General features: G+C 48.1%; 6 protein-coding genes across 6 annotated transcripts; 3 read left to right on the top strand and 3 right to left on the bottom strand.

The window, feature by feature from the left end:
- Positions 1-1,872: 1,872 nt before the first annotated feature.
- Positions 1,873-4,502, top strand: ASPWEDRAFT_166332 (glycoside hydrolase family 55 protein; the record flags this gene model as incomplete). The annotated part of the gene is made up of 5 exons (XM_040829975.1): positions 1,873-2,176; positions 2,229-2,687; positions 2,738-3,923; positions 3,977-4,069; positions 4,121-4,502. The coding sequence occupies 5 exons, from the start codon at positions 1,873-1,875 to the stop codon at positions 4,500-4,502; spliced, it is 2,424 nt and encodes an 807-aa protein (XP_040693927.1).
- Positions 4,503-4,717: 215 nt separating this feature from the next.
- ASPWEDRAFT_33592 (SCP2 sterol-binding domain-containing protein) lies at positions 4,718-5,422 on the bottom strand. The gene is made up of 3 exons (XM_040833824.1): positions 5,388-5,422; positions 5,104-5,313; positions 4,718-5,011 (listed from the first exon to the last, which is right to left on the bottom strand). Exons 1-3 carry the CDS (start codon positions 5,401-5,403, stop codon positions 4,848-4,850), a joined length of 390 nt encoding a protein of 129 aa, XP_040693926.1. The 5' UTR covers positions 5,404-5,422; the 3' UTR covers positions 4,718-4,847.
- Positions 5,423-7,630: 2,208 nt separating this feature from the next.
- Positions 7,631-9,237, top strand: ASPWEDRAFT_166330 (glycoside hydrolase family 76 protein; the record flags this gene model as incomplete). The annotated part of the gene is made up of 4 exons (XM_040829974.1): positions 7,631-7,730; positions 7,855-8,099; positions 8,150-8,599; positions 8,656-9,237. 4 exons carry the CDS (start codon positions 7,631-7,633, stop codon positions 9,235-9,237), a joined length of 1,377 nt encoding a protein of 458 aa, XP_040693925.1.
- Positions 9,238-10,695: 1,458 nt separating this feature from the next.
- ASPWEDRAFT_22444 (DEAD/DEAH box helicase) lies at positions 10,696-14,492 on the top strand (the record flags this gene model as incomplete). The annotated part of the gene is made up of 4 exons (XM_040832336.1): positions 10,696-12,089; positions 12,146-12,926; positions 12,987-14,423; positions 14,481-14,492. The coding sequence occupies 4 exons, from the start codon at positions 10,696-10,698 to the stop codon at positions 14,490-14,492; spliced, it is 3,624 nt and encodes a 1,207-aa protein (XP_040693924.1).
- A 702-nt stretch (positions 14,493-15,194) lies between these two features.
- On the bottom strand, positions 15,195-16,509 carry ASPWEDRAFT_33588 (Ran family GTP-binding nuclear protein). The gene is made up of 5 exons (XM_040833823.1): positions 16,337-16,509; positions 16,055-16,147; positions 15,844-15,997; positions 15,583-15,788; positions 15,195-15,530 (listed from the first exon to the last, which is right to left on the bottom strand). The coding sequence occupies exons 1-5, from the start codon at positions 16,394-16,396 to the stop codon at positions 15,399-15,401; spliced, it is 645 nt and encodes a 214-aa protein (XP_040693923.1). The 5' UTR covers positions 16,397-16,509; the 3' UTR covers positions 15,195-15,398.
- Positions 16,510-16,845: 336 nt separating this feature from the next.
- On the bottom strand, positions 16,846-18,217 carry ASPWEDRAFT_195111 (putative 26S proteasome non-ATPase regulatory subunit Nas2). Its single transcript, XM_040832262.1, has 4 exons — positions 17,744-18,217; positions 17,591-17,663; positions 17,179-17,537; positions 16,846-17,124 (listed from the first exon to the last, which is right to left on the bottom strand). The coding sequence occupies exons 1-4, from the start codon at positions 17,909-17,911 to the stop codon at positions 16,996-16,998; spliced, it is 729 nt and encodes a 242-aa protein (XP_040693922.1). The 5' UTR covers positions 17,912-18,217; the 3' UTR covers positions 16,846-16,995.
- Positions 18,218-18,408: the final 191 nt, after the last annotated feature.

The raw sequence follows: 18,408 nt of genomic DNA, 5'->3' as shown, positions 1-18,408 counted from the left end.
GCGCAGGTTCTGTTGATGGCGGATCAAGCTGTATCAGGATTGTCGTCCTCTTAAGCAGTTGTCCGACAATAAGCTGAGATAAGTTGTGTCCAGGCCGTGAACGATATGATATTCACGCGCACCACGGATAGGTTGATCGCGAATGGCGAGGCAACCGGGACAACAGGTAAACGGGGCAAAAAAGGTGAGAAGGAAAAGGCAGAGCAGCACAAGTCGAGCGCTTTTCGAGGGCAATAAAGTATAGGCGCCTCCGTTAGATATGTGCTCTGCCTTGAGGAAGGATGGAGGTGCTGCTGGTGGACAGGATTTCTATCTCTTCGTCTTTTTTTCCGCTCGCGACTTTTTTTCTGCGGCGACAGCAGGAGAGCCAAAAATACAATCACGTGACAGATGCAAGGTGCCGCTCTTGGCAGAATGACATAAAGGAGAAATCTGCATTCCAGGTCAGGGGAAATTCGCTTTGTCTATACGAAGATTTACTGGTACGGTGACTATTGTTGCTGACGATGGTGAAAGAGCTTTTTGTCTTCTTTGGCAGATGCGAAGAGGCGCTTTTGTTGATGGCAGAGAGAGGGATGTACTGATACGGTGTGTATCGTACGCATGTTGTGTTTCCATGGCAGACGCTGCCAAATATGACGTCTCCGTGGCGGTAGAGAAATATTCAGTCAAACCATATTGTTTAACTAAAGATTATCATGGTGATGATTGCAAATCATTATTATTATTCTTCTTCTTCTTCTTCTTCTTCTTCTTGACTAGAAAGATGGCTATGAGATGGTTGTGGCTGTATTGAAATTGTAATGCTGTGGATGCTTTGTGGAAATATATCTGCCATCACCAACACTTCAGCGTCAACTTCATCATCTAGCATTCCATCAAAAACTAAGGAGATCAAAGAGACCACTAATTCTCCTATGAAGATGGCGTCTTTTATGAATTATTGCTCTTGCCCCAGATCCACCGGTTAGGTTATACCTCGAAGTAGAGACTCAAGTATGGAGGGCTGAGTCGAGAGAAAGAAGAAAAGAACACCACAAAACTTTCAATATAGCCAATAGGGGAAACATGCCCAGAATTAGCCTTGCTAGGATAAAACCACATCCCAAAGGTCATTTGCCCTCGAGCAGGTCAACTGCACATCTGAAGCGCCATGTGATTACCTGCAGCAGAATATCAATCCGGGCTGAATAGTTTGTTGGAATGGCTGCGAATCCATAGGGATCTGCATTTCCCAACCGCTTGACTGTGATATTGAATCGAATCAAAATGATCCGAATATGATGGCAGTCGAAAAAAGCGATGTCTTCCCGTCACATTCCTGAGAAATGAATATTCACAAGCCATCATAAATGAAGCCTGTAAAACGAGGCTGCAGTCCTGGTATGTACAACCCCGGCTTCACTGCCCTGGTTACTTCCAAAACTCACCTCTTTACAGATCCATGCAGAGGTTGTTGTCCACTGACAGAGAAGAGTCTCTTAAACCTCTCCTGAGAGGGTCTACCCTGGCAACTGCGTTGTTCTTCTCAAAATTGGTGCCGAAGATGTTTGCTCCCGAGGGTCAAATTCCCCCGGCAGATGATACACCACTTGACTTGATGCAGATGTTGTTGATGGCGTCTATTATTCATTGAATGCAATGATTCGTGCCGTTCAAGGTGGTAGGCCAGGCAGGGTAGGACATTCATTGGAACTATTGGTGTGGTTGGATAGGAAACAGCCAGAAAATGCGCCTCCATGTCTATCTAGCGGGATTTTTCATCACTGCTGAAGTGGTGGACATAAAATGCTGAGATTTCCGGGTGTTGTTCCTGGAAACATATCTTCAAAGCATTGAAGTGTCTTCATCCTCTCAATGGAAAGATTTAAAATGCGTTGCCTTTGGATCACTGTTTTTCTTTCGCTGCTTGCTGGTGCAGATGCCCATCCCTTGGATACTCCTGTTGTTGACCAAGTAGTGAGCTCGTCCTTGAGCTCTCCTGCTGACCATACAACGAGGGTATCTACACCACCCTCAAGATCAGCCAGAACTTCATCAGTGTCATCTGAAGAAGTAGCTGTTGACGATACATCGTACTGGCTTGCAGACATTACCCACCAAGGAGTAGCAGCGTTCAACCCAAACCCCTCTGGATACAAAGTATTTCGGAATGTGAAGGACTACGGAGCTAAAGGTCTCTATTCGCTATCTTACTCTAAAAGCACTCTTTCTAAATGTGTGCCTAGGTGATGGTGTGACGGATGATACCGCTGCAATCAATGCAGCCATCAGTGACGGTGATCGCTTTTCTCCAGCAAGCCGTAAAACCTCCACGACAACTCCTGCTATTGTCTACTTTCCAGCTGGAACATATCTCATCTCCACCTCCATTGTGGATTACTACTTCACTCAGCTTATTGGTAACCCGAACTCGCGGCCGATTATCAAAGCCACCTCGGGATTCAAGGGACTTGGGCTAATTGACGGCGACGAATATCAAAGCGACGGAAACCAAGGTTGGACCTCGACAAATGTGTTCTTCCGGCAAATTCGAAACTTTGTCCTTGACTTGACTGCTATCCCTGCGACTACCGCCGCAACTGGTATCCATTGGCCAACTGGGCAAGCGTCGAGTATCCAAAATGTGCAAATTGAGATGAGTTCCGGCTCAGGAACGAAGCAACAAGGACTTTTCATCGAGAACGGTAGGTATTGCTTCCTAGAATAACAAATGAGCTGTGTTGACCTTTCAAAGGCTCCGGAAGTTTTATAGAGGGAGTAACGATCATTGGCGGCGAGTATGGCGCAAACATTGGAAACCAACAGTTTACAATGCGCAACCTCAAGATCTCCAATGCAGTGGTGGGAATATCACAAATTTGGAATTGGGGCTGGACATATCAGGGAATCACTCTGACAAACTGCACAACGGCGTTTTCTATGAACGGCGGTGGCCCTGATGCGCAGACAGTGGGTTCAGTGATAATTATCGACAGTGATATCCAGAACTGTCCAGTCTTCGTCGACACTGCATGGCACAGCTCTACCTGGAGCAATGGTAGCTTGATCTTGGAGAACGTGTCTCTTAAAAACGTCCCAGTTGCTGTTCATGGCACGAGTGGATCCGTCTTACAAGGCTCAACAGGAGAGATGACTATCAGCGCTTGGGGTCAGGGTCACAAGTATACGCCATCGGGACCAACTAATTTCCAAGAAACCTTTACACCACCTACACGGCCTACCTCACTACTTGCCAGTGGTTCCTCTAGGTACTACACGAAGACGAAGCCTCAATATGAAGCATCACCGACTTCTTCGTTCCTAAGCATCAGAAATGCCGGTGCAAAGGGAGATGGCTCAACTGATGATACATCAGCTATCCAGTCCGCCATAAACACCGCAGCTCAGTCTAAAAAGATTCTATTTTTCGACCAGGGCGTCTACAAAATAACCAGCACACTCCACATACCCCCTGGTTCACGCATTGTAGGAGAGGCATATCCCGCAATCATGGCCAGCGGAGATCTTTGGTCTAAAATCGACCAGCCCATACCTGTCATCCAAGTCGGAAAACCAGGCGAGTCTGGTTCTGTTGAATGGTCTGATATGCTTGTCAGCACCCAGGGCTCTACGCCTGGCGCAGTTCTCATCGAGTGGAATCTGGCCGCAGAACTAGGATCTGGCATGTGGGATGTGCACACGCGGATTGGAGGCTTTGCCGGCTCCAAGCTCCAAGCTGAGCAGTGTCCAACTTCGGCAGCTGTTTCTACTGCTTGTGAAGCGGCATATATGTCGATGCATATTACAAGTGCTGCTAGTGGTGTCTATCTTGAGAATGTTTGGCTCTGGACGGCGGATCATGATCTTGATGATGGGCATGATACCCGTATCTCTGTCTATACCGGTCGTGGACTCCTAGTTGAAGGGAAGAACATATGGCTGTGAGTGCTAGATTCTTCTATGGAAGCAGGTTCAACTAATGAAACAACCACAGGTACGCAACAGCTGTCGAACACCACTCGCTGTATCAATACCAATTCTTGAACTCCGAGTCTGTCGTAACTAGTTTCATCCAAACAGAATCACCGTAAGTGAAAGAGAATCAATCCTATACACACCCATCAACTAACAACCCCAGATATTACCAACCAAACCCCGACGCAGCCCACGGTCCCTACCCCAGAAACTCCACCATCCAAGATCCCGACTACACCACCTGTCTCCCAGGGAACTGCGACTCCCTCAACCTCCGCATCCTAGACAGTCGAAACACCATCATCTACGGTGCTGGCCTCTACAGCTTCTTCAACAACTACAGCACGACCTGCTCAGAAGCGACCAGCACGGATAAATGCCAAAGCGAGATCTTTAGTATCGAGGGAACCACGAGTGATCTGGTTGTTTATGTACTTAGTACCGTCGGGACGACGAATATGATTGTCAAGGACGGTAAGTCGCTGGCGACGTATGGTGATAATTTGGCCACTTTTGCGGATACGATTTCGTACTTTACCTTGTAGTATGGTTACTGTATGCCGTAAGAGAGCTGTGTCTTGTCTTGTTGTCTTCGATGAGGTCATAGCAACTTGGCATTGCTGATCTGCAAGGGGGGAGGATTTGATACCATCTTAGGAAAATGAATCTATACCCCCTCATATCTACAGAATGAGATAAAACACTCCGTAAAAAAAGAACGAACGAAAGGAAAAGAAATGCAACCTGATGTCATAAAATGGAAAAAAACTGGCTGTTAAGCCATCACTCAGTATTTGTTTATTCCCAACCTGAAAACATATAGGTAGTCATATAGTCGATAAATACATTGTAAAACACACGCACGCCCAAAACAAAAATTGACTGGGTATCTATAGCTTGGCCTTGCCCTGGGCCTTCTTGAGGACAGGCTCCATCTTGGTCGCCTTCATGATGTTACCCTTGATCTTGAGCTTGCCGCCCATGAAAAGACGCTGGGCATTGGCCTTGCCGGAGACGAGGGAAGCGAAGTCTGCGTCAGAGAGGTTGAGAGTGACTATTTGATGGATTTATTAGCGACCTTCTCCTTTTCATTTTTGTCTTTCGATATAGTCGAATAAGGAGATGGGGGGTAGGGCGATAACTCACCATCAGCCTTTCCACCAGCAGGAGCAGCGCCCTTGGCGACAACACCGTCCTTCTTGAGATCGAGGTGCCAGGCCTCCTCCTTTCCGTCTGCGTTCTTGAGATTGAAAGCGACGACAGCGTTGGCCTTCTTGATGGCGTCCTTGCGCTCGGCCTCGTCGGCCTGGAGGGTGGCGTTGATCACGTCAAACGCGGCAGAAGAGGGGAAAGCGTCTGCATAGTCGATAAGAGATATTGTTAGAATTCCAGGGTCTGCAATGTAACAGTAATCAGCCGGTTGTGCATACCGTTCTTGAGAGTCATGGTGAAAGGGGTAGGTGGGTGGATGGATAAATTGTTAAGATTGGTTAGATGGATATATAGATGGGATGAAAGGAGGGATTAGAATCTTGAAGAAGAAAGGTGCGAACAGGAATGAATATATAACCGTGGCCCAAGATGGGGATGAAATGAGCTTCCCCGGAGAGTTCGGCGGGCGCATGTGATGCACGCGAAAAAGCGAGGCGGTGGCCGTACCGAGGCTGAATTGGTTCCTGTGATTAGGATGATATCAACGTTCTACGCATACGATTTATGATCTAAGGATATTCTGGCATTGTTGTCAAACAGATATGTAAAAGTATCTGTCTGGATATATACGCCATAGCTGAATTATCGTTAGTAGTGCATTTAACGCCATAGAATTACTCAAAGCAACTCTATCTGACCAGGCTGAAAGACCGAATCTGCTGGGGAAGGCTCTTCCCCAACGCCATGAGATCTGCATTTTTGCATCTCCCCGCCCCTAAATTTCGCACAGTAGTCTCTTTTGATTCCAGTTGAAAATAATGATCCGACTCCACATGAAGTTCGTGAACCGAGCCATGTTCTGTCCGGTGCTGACTGTTGCTACGTTGTGTCCTGGGCCCCTTGTGCGACGGCCCTGGAGATGAGAGCCCGGTCGCGTGCTCACTGCTCTGTCATGGAGTACAGGGATGAGATACCTCAAAGACTGAGATAATGCTCTCTATATGAGTATAGGAGTATGGCCAGGATTCCTCGGGCGGTTCGCCTCAATTTCTCGATCGCATCGTGATGTCTTGAAGGCAAGAAACATCGTCACTAATTGTCAGCTTAAACCAGAATGGATGGATAGGAATAACACAGGACTGATTCTGCTATCCTTTTGAATCGCTGTTCTTGCCTATGTCAAAATAGGGAGGATATCGGATTTCCGTGCTGGTGGTCTAAAGATGAAGTTGTTTGCTTTGCTTGGTTCAATAGCAGAGGCCAGGCGGAAACGAGGATGAGGACGAAAAGCGAGCGAGGTTAGAACTCGATGAAGCGTCAAGATGGTTCCATTTTGACCAGAGGATAGAACTGAGTTCTCCCTGTGTCTCTCCTTGTGGACTTGTCCATCGTGAGGTTCAGTCGCTTTGCAGAGGTCAAGGTGAAGAAAGGCAATCCAGTGACAGACTTGTCGGCCTCGTCAGCCGTCAGTCCAATTTTTGTCTGTTGAGTCTTCTGCTCTTGAAAATGCCACCAGCCATCTCTCAGTGTCCTATCTGACCGGCTTGGTGAGGTTTCTTTAGGGAGACGGGCGATATTTGTTAGACATGCGTCCGGCCCACGATCTTTCTGACCTGGAAAACTCAAGTTGAAACAATCGGCTAATCCAGAGAAGCGAGAATGTGTCTGCCTGTGTAAGTTGAGTCCATAGTGTATTTAACCAGTCACTGACCAACGCTTAGTCTGAACAAGCAATTTTCGTGGGATCAACTGGTCTTGTTACTAAAATGACAACTCCAGTCTAGGCCAGATGCTACCCAGGTGGCGTCTACATTCTACATCTCGCATTGCCACAATTCATCTAAAAAGGGGATCTTTTTGTATTCTTTGACGACTCTTTGAATCCTGGGGCTGCAGGTATGTTTCACCAAATTTCCCTCCACTGCGTCGGCAATACACATAACAATGGGCTTGAAATTGGGGAGTGGGTGGGAGTGGGGGGTAATCTGGCCAGATGACCAATAGGTGTGACCCCCAGGGCAATGCTGGGCCATATCTCATCTTATCCTCTGCACTATTGGCTCGTTTAGTGTGTCTTTGATGCTATTTTTCTGCGCTGCGCAAAGCCGACGCTTCCGGGCTAAGAGATATACCCGCCCAACCAAGCTTTTCACTAGCGGTGCGTCGTCAAATCCGATCCTAAGTGGAGTCGTTTTCGCGAGAGCATACGCAAGGCATGACAAGTCACCGCTAGAACTCATTTCCTTAGTACTATTTTATTTTATCCTTCGTTGTGATCGCAAACAAGCTAGCATGATGGTTGTGTACTACTGTGTACTGAAAACCACTCCGCTGGTGTTTAAAAATGGTTGTGGAGGGACCCATGGCTTTTCTCCTTAACTGTGTCTTTCTAGGGGCACACTAATCAGAAAGCCTATGTAAATGGCAATGTTCTTCTTAGCTTTGCATTAATTATTGTTCTATTGCATTTCTCTCCCAGTGGTTTATCTCAATATCCCCTCGTTTGAATTCTTCCGCCGCCATGTTTAATCTGGGGGACTGGTCGAGTTGGAGAAACTGGCTGCTTCTGCTGCTGGTTTCACCATTAGTGCAAGCCATCGATCTAGACATTAATGATGACCGTACGTGCTGAGATTTCTGCCTCTCTCCTATCTCCTATCTTTCTGCCTTGCTTCCCTCTACCTGTCTTATTCCCCCACATCCTGCATGTCTTCACATGGCTGAGCTAATGCATCGATGCCATAGAATCTTTAAAAGATGCCGCAAGTACAGCGGCCTTCGGGATGATGTCCCATTACCACGGTAATGAATCAGGCCAGACTCCCGGAAAGCTGCCAAACACATGGTGGGAAGGTGGTGTGATGTTTATGACTCTGATCGAATACTGGTATGCTACCGGGGACACGACGTACAACGATGAAGTCTCCGTGGGTATGGAGTGGCAGGCTGGAGACGGTGATTACATGCCTGCCAACGACAGTAGCTATCTGGTAAGTGCTACAAGTTACATGTGTTAGAGATCTCCACTGACAAGGCAAAGGGAAACGATGACCAAGTCTTTTGGGGTCTCGCCGCCATGACTGCTGCCGAGCTTGCGTATCCCGATGTCGATGGTCAATATTCCTGGCTGTCTCTAGCACAAGGCGTCTTCAACACCCAGATCCGTCGCTGGGATGCAGATACTTGTAATGGTGGATTGCGTTGGCAGATCTGGGTTTACGAAGCTGGATACACGATGAAAAACTCGGTCTCCAACGGAGGTCTCTTTCAATTATCTGCTCGCCTCGCTCGATACACGAACAACCAGACGTATTATGACTGGGCGAACAAGGTCTGGAATTGGGTTGAATCGTCACCTTTACTGAGCAACTCGACTTGGAATGTCGCCGATTCTACCACGGTCGACGACAATTGCGTGAGCCAGGGAAATGAGCAGTGGTCATATAACTATGGCATGTTCCTCGGTGGTGCAGCGTACATGTACGATCACGTAAGTCAAACTTTTCCCCTGCTACCTGCTGTGTATACTAATGGAAACGATGACAGAGCAACGGCACTACCAAGACAAAGTGGCTCAACGCCGTGAATGGCCTTCTCAACGTCACTTTGGACAAGTTCTTCCCATCCAGCTACGGTGGCAACATCATGTCCGAGATTACTTGCGAGCCGAATGAGGTTTGCAACAACAACGAAATCCTGTTCAAGGGTCTCGTTTCGAACTGGCTGGCGCTTACATCCCTCTTGGTCCCATCAACATCCGACACCATCCTCCCCAAATTACAGGGCTCTGCAGAAGCCGCCGCTGAAGCCTGCACGGGAAACAGCAACAACACTTGTGGTGTGAGATGGTATACTAAGAAATGGGATGGATGGTCTGGATTGGAGGAGCAGTGCAGCACCACGAGCGTCTTCGCGGCAAATCTCATGGCCAAAAATGGCACAGGCCCGGTGACGTCCACTACCGGAGGAAACAGCTCCAGCGATCCATCTGCTGGTACAGGAAGTAAAGATGACGGTGGTACTACCGCACAGAAGACGATCACTACAGCCGACAAAGCTGGCGCGGGGATCTTAACTGCTGTCTTTGCGGGAGCATGGATTGGCATGATGGCCTGGATGCTGTGTTGATCTCTGCCCCTTTTTTTTCTTTTTACGATTATTCAGTTTAATGTACATTTTTAGCGATTACAAAATATCACTCCGTATACATATGCATACACCGTCTCTTGTCTTGATCTCGATCGATGGCCAGATCTCAACAGAGATCGACGCAATGTAAATCCAATCCCCATGTGCCATGTAGATAATGATCGTCACACACCCACCTACATAAGACAGAAGTCGTAAGTATCTGCAATGTCCCCTCAGACACCGTATCTATCTCCGAGACATCATTGCTCATTCGGCCACCTTTTCCCAATCGGGGCCTTTCTTAGGGTCTAACCTAATATTTCTTGGCGTGCGCCGTCCACGGATCGCGTATGCCGAAAGGGGCAATACAGTTTTGTGACCTATCCGATTTAGTCCTACGCGACGTGACGCGGAGTCGAGTTGTTTCAAGTGCAAAAATGTATATATAGAAATTGTGATAAGTTGACTGTGACTGGATGGTGATGGGTTAAACAGTATGCAGTGAGATGGAAAAAGATCCTAGCCTCGAAAATTACTCCGTAGAAGGGATGGCTGGCATTCATGGTGTTGTCCCTCGAACCTGTGAATGATATCAGATGCACTGCACTGCGGGCCATATCATACTTGATGGAAGATTCTGCAACGCTTCTAGTTATTTGATGACTTTGGCTGCCTCATCTCCATCTCTATCCTATCCCTTGCCAGGCAGACACAGACTTCCTGGATGAATTGGGGTGGGACATAGCGAACATCACCATTCCTCGAGCAATCACATAATCGCATTCTAATGAAGCTGGGGTGCCTCGACGATCAAAGAAAAGTGAGCTAAAGGAGAGGTCTTTGGTGATAGCCAGACTGGCTCTTTTCTCGTCTTTCTTTCTATCTTGCCTTTTGCCCCTCTCTTTTCCTCGTCGCATAAAAACACAACGAAGAGAAGAAAAAAAAAAAAGAAAAAGAAAAGAAAATCCCTATCCGCCACCGTTGCTGCCTTCTTCCCCCTTCATTATAACACCCCCCACTCCCTTTACGATTCACCAGCAAATTAGAAAAAATTTCACCTCTATTCACCACGCCACTATTCCCAGACTGAAACAACAGCCATCGTTCCCTGGTGGTGTGCCTGAGGCTCTCCCTGACAGATAACATTCGTTTCTCCCCGTCGCCAAGCGGGAAAACCGTTCCGACTAATTAATCAATCCCCCAGCACCCTTTGTTGCAAAGACCTTTCGGTCCACCGAGGACAACATCAAGTCCGGTTCTTTTTTTCTTTTGCTATTGGTGCTTTTTCTTTTGATGTAACACGGCCTCCAGGATCTGCTCGTTGATCCGCGCCCCATAATTGGCGGCCCCGTGGTGGCATCAGCTTGCCCTTGGGTCGTTGGCCGGCCAGCCTTGCCAGCAGTAGTTTTTTTTTTTTATCTCTGTCAGGCTGAAGGCCTCTTCATTATTTAAACAATGTCCACCCTCCCTCCTGATCCGTCCACGGACGAAATCATGGACGATCTTCAGCTGCATCATGTTATTCTCCAGAGTCTAGACGAACAACGACCTGGATCGATCGCTGAAAGGGAAGAGATCCTGGATGTCATCAAAGACTTGGAGGCCCGACTGGCGGAACGTCGAGTCGAACAGCCTAGAATAAATAGCCAAACCAGCCCATCTCCTCATCCGTCTCTGCCAGGCTCAGACATGTCTCATGCTCAGCTGGATGGCGGCATTGATTCCAGCCCATTTGATTCCCCCGCACCACCCCGGTGGGGAGGGCAATCCGCTGCCATGCCTGCTCCATCGCGGATGCCGCAGCTTCGCTATCGTGCAGATTGGAATAACCACGCCCAGACCCAGGGGCCTTTGTCTATCCGCAAGCGTACGCGTGACGACGTCGATTTTTCAGACGGTCCAGAGCAACCATCTAAGCGTGTTACAAGCCATTTACGCTCTTTATCTTCTAGTCCATTATCTACTCCCAGAAGTAGCCAGATGGAGAGACTTGGACAGGATTTTGGCGATAGCGCCGATGATGAGTTGCATAGAATTTTGGGCTTGGATAGCCGTGATACCTTACTCGAACTCCAGGAAGAACAGAGAAAAGCAGAGGAATACCTCGCAGAGCGAAAGGAACAGGAGCGCCGCGATGAAGAATATGCTCGGAGACTGACGGAAGGCTTGTACGAACAGTCACGACCAGAATCGGCTCGAAGCTCCTCGACAGCCTATTCGGGGTCGTCTCTTCCATTCCCTACAGTTACTTCTCCGACAAACGGACTAAATCAGAGAGAAGCTCTACGACTTCCTAGCTTACACCAAACTGGTCTTTCGAGTATGCGCAGTAATGATCTTCCCCGTCCAACTTTTGGGCAGCCCTCGCTTCCTGGTATGAACCAGGCAAGACATCGACAGCCTCCGTCAACCCCATTTCGCGATAGTGATGATAGCGATGTTGCAGAGATCACACCGCATGATTTCCGTCGCCACCACGCTCCACCCGCATTCCGCCCCAGAGAAATTTATCCCAAGCCTGGAAGCCCTCCGGCTATGTATGTGCCCTCTCAACCTTTCGGGGGCGAGGCATCGGGCTTTCGTGGTCCAGGGCAATTCCCTCCCTCGTATCCTTCTCTGGGACCCGTACCGGGCCCAAGTTCAATTCGAGATCCAGGTCCCATGTACGGTCCAAATGTTTTGCAAAATACAATGGCCAGGCTTAATGCTGGAAGAAATCTACTCGAAAATGCGGGGAGATCTCTCTATGGGGGATTCCCTGGTCCTCTCCCATCCTCCTCTCCCTTTGACAATTTTGTCGCTGGGAGACTTCCGGATCTCGAATTCGATCAATCCATTATGCATTTGAAGTAAGCTTTTTCCCAACCCCCTTTTCTTGATATTGCTAAGACTTGACTGTTTCTAGCGACCTGTACGAATCTGGAGGAGATCCAAAGAAAATTAACGAAGAGATCAAACAATTACTCGAAAATATCAGACCTGACTCGGAGCTGACCAAGGAGAATCGCGAAGGCACACCGGAAGCTCTTAGGTATCCTCTATTAGAGCACCAGAAACTGGGTTTGACCTGGATGAAATCGATGGAAGAAAGCGAACAGAAAGGTGGCATTCTTGCCGATGATATGGGTCTAGGAAAGACAGTACAAGCTATCGCTCTTATGGTGTCCAACCCGTCTACTGATCCCGAGCGGAGACCTACTCTGATTATCGCCCCCGTCTCTCTGATGCAGCAGTGGAAGCGGGAGGTTCAGAGGATGCTCAAGTCCGGGAGACACCAGCTTTCCGTGTACGTTTTACACGGTGACAAACGGTCTGCGGGTTATAAAGATGTCAAGAATTACGATGTTGTCCTCACCACATTTGGAACTCTGTCTTCTGAGTTGAAACGAAAGGAAAAGTATGATGAGCTGCAGAAATCTGGTGCCAACGAACAAGCCTTGTCTCGAGAGATGCTGCATACCTTGCCTGTTCTTGGACCCCATAGCAAATGGCATCGTGTCATCATAGACGAGGCTCAATGCATCAAGAACCGGAATACAAAATCAGCCCTGGCCTGCTGCCGTATCAATACCACGTACCGGTGGTGTATGAGTGGTACCCCTATGATGAACAACGTCGAAGAACTGCACTCCTTGTTGAAATTCCTTCGCATCCGGCCATACAACAACCTCGAGAGATTCAATACTGTAAGTTAAACTTATTTCTCCTTCTATAATCAAATCGAATGCTGACCCTTGCTTGAATAGGAATTTACGCGACCGTTGAAGAGCGGCAGTGCTGCCAACCAGGAAAAAGCGATGAAACAGCTCCAAGTTCTACTCAAGGCAGTTCTTCTGCGGCGAACTAAGTACTCGAAGATCGACGGTAAACCAATTTTGCAATTGCCGGAGAGGATTTCAGAAAAGGTTCACGCTGTGTTCAGTGAGGATGAACAGGCGTTATACACAGCGCTGGAGACTCGAACACAGCTTCAATTCAACAGATATCTCCAAGCTGGTACCGTGGGCCGAAACTATTCCAATGTTCTCGTTCTGCTTCTCCGACTTCGACAGGCATGCTGCCACCCGCATTTGATAACGGACTTTAGTGTTGAAACCAACGCCAACACAGATGAGCTTGATCTCGTTGCGAATGCTAAAGCATTTGGGGAGGATGTTATTGTCCGTCTGAGGGATAATGAGGACATGGAATGTCCCATCTGTATCGACGCCGTCGACAACCCAATCATTTTCTTCCCTTGCGGACATAGCACCTGTGCTGAATGTTTCTCGAGAATTTCCGACCCTAGTTTGTCGGTACAGCAAGGCCACGATGGTTCGGTGGAAGTGAAATGCCCGAATTGTCGTGGTAAGGTCGACCCAAAGAAGATCACAGATCATGTTTCCTTCAAAAAGGTCCACTTTCCCGACCCCTCTGAGGAGGAAGACCCGATTGTGCCTCTGAAGCCAGCACCTGAGGCCGAAGACGACAGCGATGACGATGATAGCGACGATGAAGGCCTAACCCGTTTCATTGTGAATGACGACGAAGAAAGCGGTTCTAGCAAATCCAAGGGCAAAATGGCCAAGAAGCCCAAGAGAACTCTGGCAGATCTCAAGAAGGAGGCCTCGAAGAACCAGAAGTCGAAGCGCAAGTATCTGCGTCGTCTTGAGAAAACTTGGATACCTAGCGCAAAGATTGAGAAGACTCTCGAGCTTCTTCAGGCGGCTTACGATCGTGGCGAGGGCGAGAAAACCATCATTTTCAGCCAGTTCACCTCTCTCCTCGACTTTCTTGAAGTCCCAATTGTCCGACGAGGATGGGGATACCGGCGCTATGATGGAAGTATGAAGCCTGCGGACCGTAACTCGGCTGTCTTAGATTTTACCGACAACCCTGATTGCCGGATCATGCTTGTCTCTCTGAAAGCTGGGAACTCGGGTCTGAACCTCGTCGCTGCTTCGCAAGTGATCATCTTCGATCCATTCTGGAACCCATACATCGAGGAACAGGCCATCGACCGTGCTCACCGCATCGGGCAGCTGCGAGAAGTCCACGTCCACCGAATCTTGGTTCAGAATACGGTAGAAGATCGAATTCTTGAACTCCAAGACAAGAAGCGAGAACTTATCGAGGGAGCTCTTGACGAGAAGGCAGGGAAGAATGTGTCCAGACTGGGAACAAGAGAATTGGCCTACTTATTCGTATGCTTTGCTCCCCTCCATCTTTTACATCTCATAATTGCTAACTTCTCTTTCCAGGGCGTCAACTAGGGGTTTTCACGCGGCTTGCTTTACTAATGTTCATCAACTACGGCGTTTGGGCGGGCGGATTTCTGATCTTGACGATGTTTTAGCACTTTTAATATCGTCCCCATTGAAGATACCCTAGATACACCTCTTCTATTCCCTTTCTTCCTTTCTTTTTTATTCCCCCTTTTACCCATTTTATCTTATTTTCTTTGCTTTCCCGGGCATTACCCATTTTATCACCTATTCCAGTTTCTACATCGAGAGCAACATTGCAGGCGATTTCATCAAAGACTCCCCATGTATGCATAATATTTATTCCCTCTTCGTGTTAGTCTTCTTTTCTGCTGTTTCATTTTTTTTTAACCTAGTGACGTCACTTGGATGTTTGTTTCTTCAATAGTCATCATCGTGATAAATCCCTAGGAGACATGAATCATTTACATATTTACATTTGATCATGATTTCTGAATTCGCAGTACAGGTTATTCTGATATCAGATGCTCAGAGGCTTAGGTGCATTTTATGTTGCCTGGTTGGACCTCGTGGACCTCGTGTAAAAGATGTAGTTTTTTTATTTCCCTTGTTTAGAGCGGTGCTCCGTGCACTGTAACAGATAAACAGAGGGATGTTTTTAGTATTGTAGGTTGTTAAGGATGTTTCAATGGCAGCCATGTGCTGACAGTTTTGCTTTTGTGCCGTTAACAGATAATCGTTTTAGAAAACAAAAAAAATTGAGATAAAGAGTCTAGACTACTAGTGGTAAAATCGAAAATGCGTAATCATGCCGCCGTCCCCGGGCCAGTCCACCGACAGGTTTCGTTGTATCGTAATTCGAGGCTTTGTAAAACGAAGCCAGCAGGTTGGGGTGGCCCGTCAGCCAGAAGGACTGACCGCAGTCCAGCCCCAAAGACTTCATTGAGAATACGCTTAGAGGTCTGCGTCGTCCTCGTCGGGGAGAGGCATTTGTGCGGCAGCGTTCATCTCTTGCTGGTACTGCTCCATGAGCTCGGGGTTGACCTGCACCTCGGGGGGAGCGAGAGCAGGGGCAGCAACGAATTCCTAAGATCTTGTCAGTTGATGGTATCATCATCAAGATACAAAGAGCACTTACCAGGTTGGTGTTGCCAACCAATTTGCGGGCGAGCCAGAGGAAGGGCTTCTCGAAGTTGTAGTTGGACTTGGCGGAGATGTCGTAGTACTGCAGGTTCTTCTTGCGGTGGAAGGTGATGGTCTTGGCCTTCACCTTACGCTCCTTAACATCGACCTTGTTACCACAGAGCACGATGGGGATGTTCTCGCAGACACGGACGAGGTCACCTTGAGCCGAGCAATCAGCGATGTGATCATATAACACCTGCAGGGGTAAACTTACGGTGCCAGTTGGGAACGTTCTTGTAGGTGATACGGGAGGTAACATCGAACATGATGACACCGCACTGGCCGTTGATATAGTATCCATCTCTGAGACCACCGAACTTCTCCTGACCAGCGGTATCCCACACGTCAAACTGGATTTGACCCAAGTTCTGTTGCTCACGTTAGTCGACACGAACATTAAAGCGGGGCTGATTGGCGGGGCATACGGTGGTGAAAGTAAGGGGGTGCACTTCGACACCGAGAGTTGCGATGTACTTCTTCTCGAACTCACCAGTAAGGTGACGCTTGACGAAGGTGGTCTGTATAGAATTTGGTGTTAGCGATAGTTACAGCAAGGAAGGCTGGTTGAATGATTTTTTTTTTGTTGACGGCGGAGGGGAAGGTGAGGGGGGGAAAACAACACCCAATGTAGGTCAACAACGACACCACAAGGCATTCAAGCCAAAAAAGGATCAACAGAAAACTTCAAGGGAGCGCATTCTACTTGCCTTACCAGTACCACCGTCACCGACGAGGACGAGCTTGAAGGTGGGAGTGGGTGCAGCCATGATGTTTATGTGACGTTCGTTAAAGGGTAATGAGTCGAAAAAATTTCACACAGAAGGAAAAGAGTCAAAAGTCGACTGGCGGATGCGACAGACGATGAGCGATGGGGATGGGGGTGTTCAGAGGAACGGGGGGAGGACAGGGAGAGGCAGAATGAGAAATGCTCGCAATATTAATTGTTCTGGTGATGGAATTTTTGCCCCGAGTCGGTCACCACCAGTCAGCGTCACGTGATTCTGCCTCAGGGCCGCCGTGCCCCGCGGGATTGGAGCCTTGCAGCCACTGTCTTTGTTTGTTGCCATCGACTGTCGATCGCAGGTCTACATCACGGTCAAGAAGAGTAAATCTCACATCAGTACAAGGGCTTACTGGGACAATCTGTTGATTCAACTGCAATCTCATCGAAAAACGAGCCTAAATAACGCCAGAATCCATGTCTCTTCTCTCCTAAGTAAACAATAAAGCGAAACCATCATGAGAAACCGTGTCGCATTCCTCGTAAAATAAACTCATAAATTCTACATTCCTTGCATGGATATAACGATGTTTTCCTTCTGGGGGTTTCTTCTTCGAGTAATAAGCCTCCCACGCTGACACCCTATCACAATGGAACAAGATGGCAGCCCAACATGCCACGACCGCCCCAATTAAGGCGCGGAACAAGTTGCAGGTCCAGCTCTGTGGTTTGGCCTGAGCCATCTTTCCTTGCAATTTTGACTACAAGGGTACGCTGTATAGCGTGTTAGCCTTGCTGTGATATCGAATGCCAGAAAACGCAACTCACCCCTTCGTTCCGTTGAACAGTCTCTGCGACCTTGGAAAGACGTTCGTGGTTCATCCAGTTCACTCCTCCAAAGTTTCGAACAGTATCACCAGCCTTCAAACCAGCCTGATCCGCTGGGCTCCCGGGCACAACGCTGTTGACCTTTGCGAACGGTGTTCCTAACAAGCCAGCATCCGACAAACTGTTATCACCCGTCGCTGTACGTAGTGCCATAGGTGTTCCCGCATTGTTGGTAGTTGTAGAAGCATCCTGTGCGCGCTGGAGGTTTGCGAAATGATCATGGAGACCCTTTTCGAGATGTGCCATGACATCTTTGTGATCGTTTCGGAGGCGAATTATTCGTGTTCGCGTCGTTCGTACTGGATCGGATCTCAGTAAATACGCCGCTGAATATACAACAAATCAGTCTTACTCTGGGCGATATCGACATCATCGCGAGGGTAGCCATCGAAGGTTGTCAACGTGGTGTTCATGTGGACTCCATGCTGAAAACGCTCATCATTAGTCTATGCCACGCAGGAAAATATAGAGAGAAAAAGAAGCCAGCTAGGATAAGTATACTCACAGAGCTCAGAACACTGCTCAGTGCTGACAGTTCCTCTTCGATCCGCTCTTTCTCTTGCGTCAGTTCGATAATGGTGAGCTTCGACAGATCGCGGGGAGCCCCTCCGGACGTAGTAGGCCCGGAGGGTAAAGTGGGGGTATGAATGTTATCGTCCATGGGGATGCCCATAATAGAGAAGAACAAGAATGTTTTAAAACATGACGGAGTTGATATAAACTGGAGCCGATGGTGGTTGTGATTTGTATCCGACAACTTTATGTTGCCTGGCTTTGGTGGGTCTCGCGAATCTGGGGGAATTCCATGTGCTTGGCGTGTTTTCTACGGCATCCCCAAGACCGTCACTACACAGACGAAGATATCCTCTTTTGATAGCTCTACTTCTGTGTTCTCCTTTGCTTTGAAGGGCGGCTTTCAGGTTTAGTGAGTATAGCAGTCGAATGACGAACGAGATGGATCGAGTTCGATCGCTTTTTGCCTCCCCCAGAGCTTTCTGTTAATGGGCAACTTTACGATACTAATTGGCGTCACTAATTTGAATCATTCCTTCTGAGGGGCCTACCATTCTGAGAATATGATTCTATTCACAGTACCAGATTTCCGTCTGTGCGCTGGTTTCTCTCCTTCCTGTTGTGCTGCTCTGTTTTTCTAACGGTTGTGACTTCCAA

Source organism: Aspergillus wentii (assembly GCF_001890725.1).
Source record: "Aspergillus wentii DTO 134E9 unplaced genomic scaffold ASPWEscaffold_1, whole genome shotgun sequence".
NCBI classification, from domain to species: Eukaryota; Fungi; Ascomycota; class Eurotiomycetes; order Eurotiales; family Aspergillaceae; genus Aspergillus; species Aspergillus wentii.
This window is presented reverse-complemented; position numbering and strand designations above follow the sequence as displayed.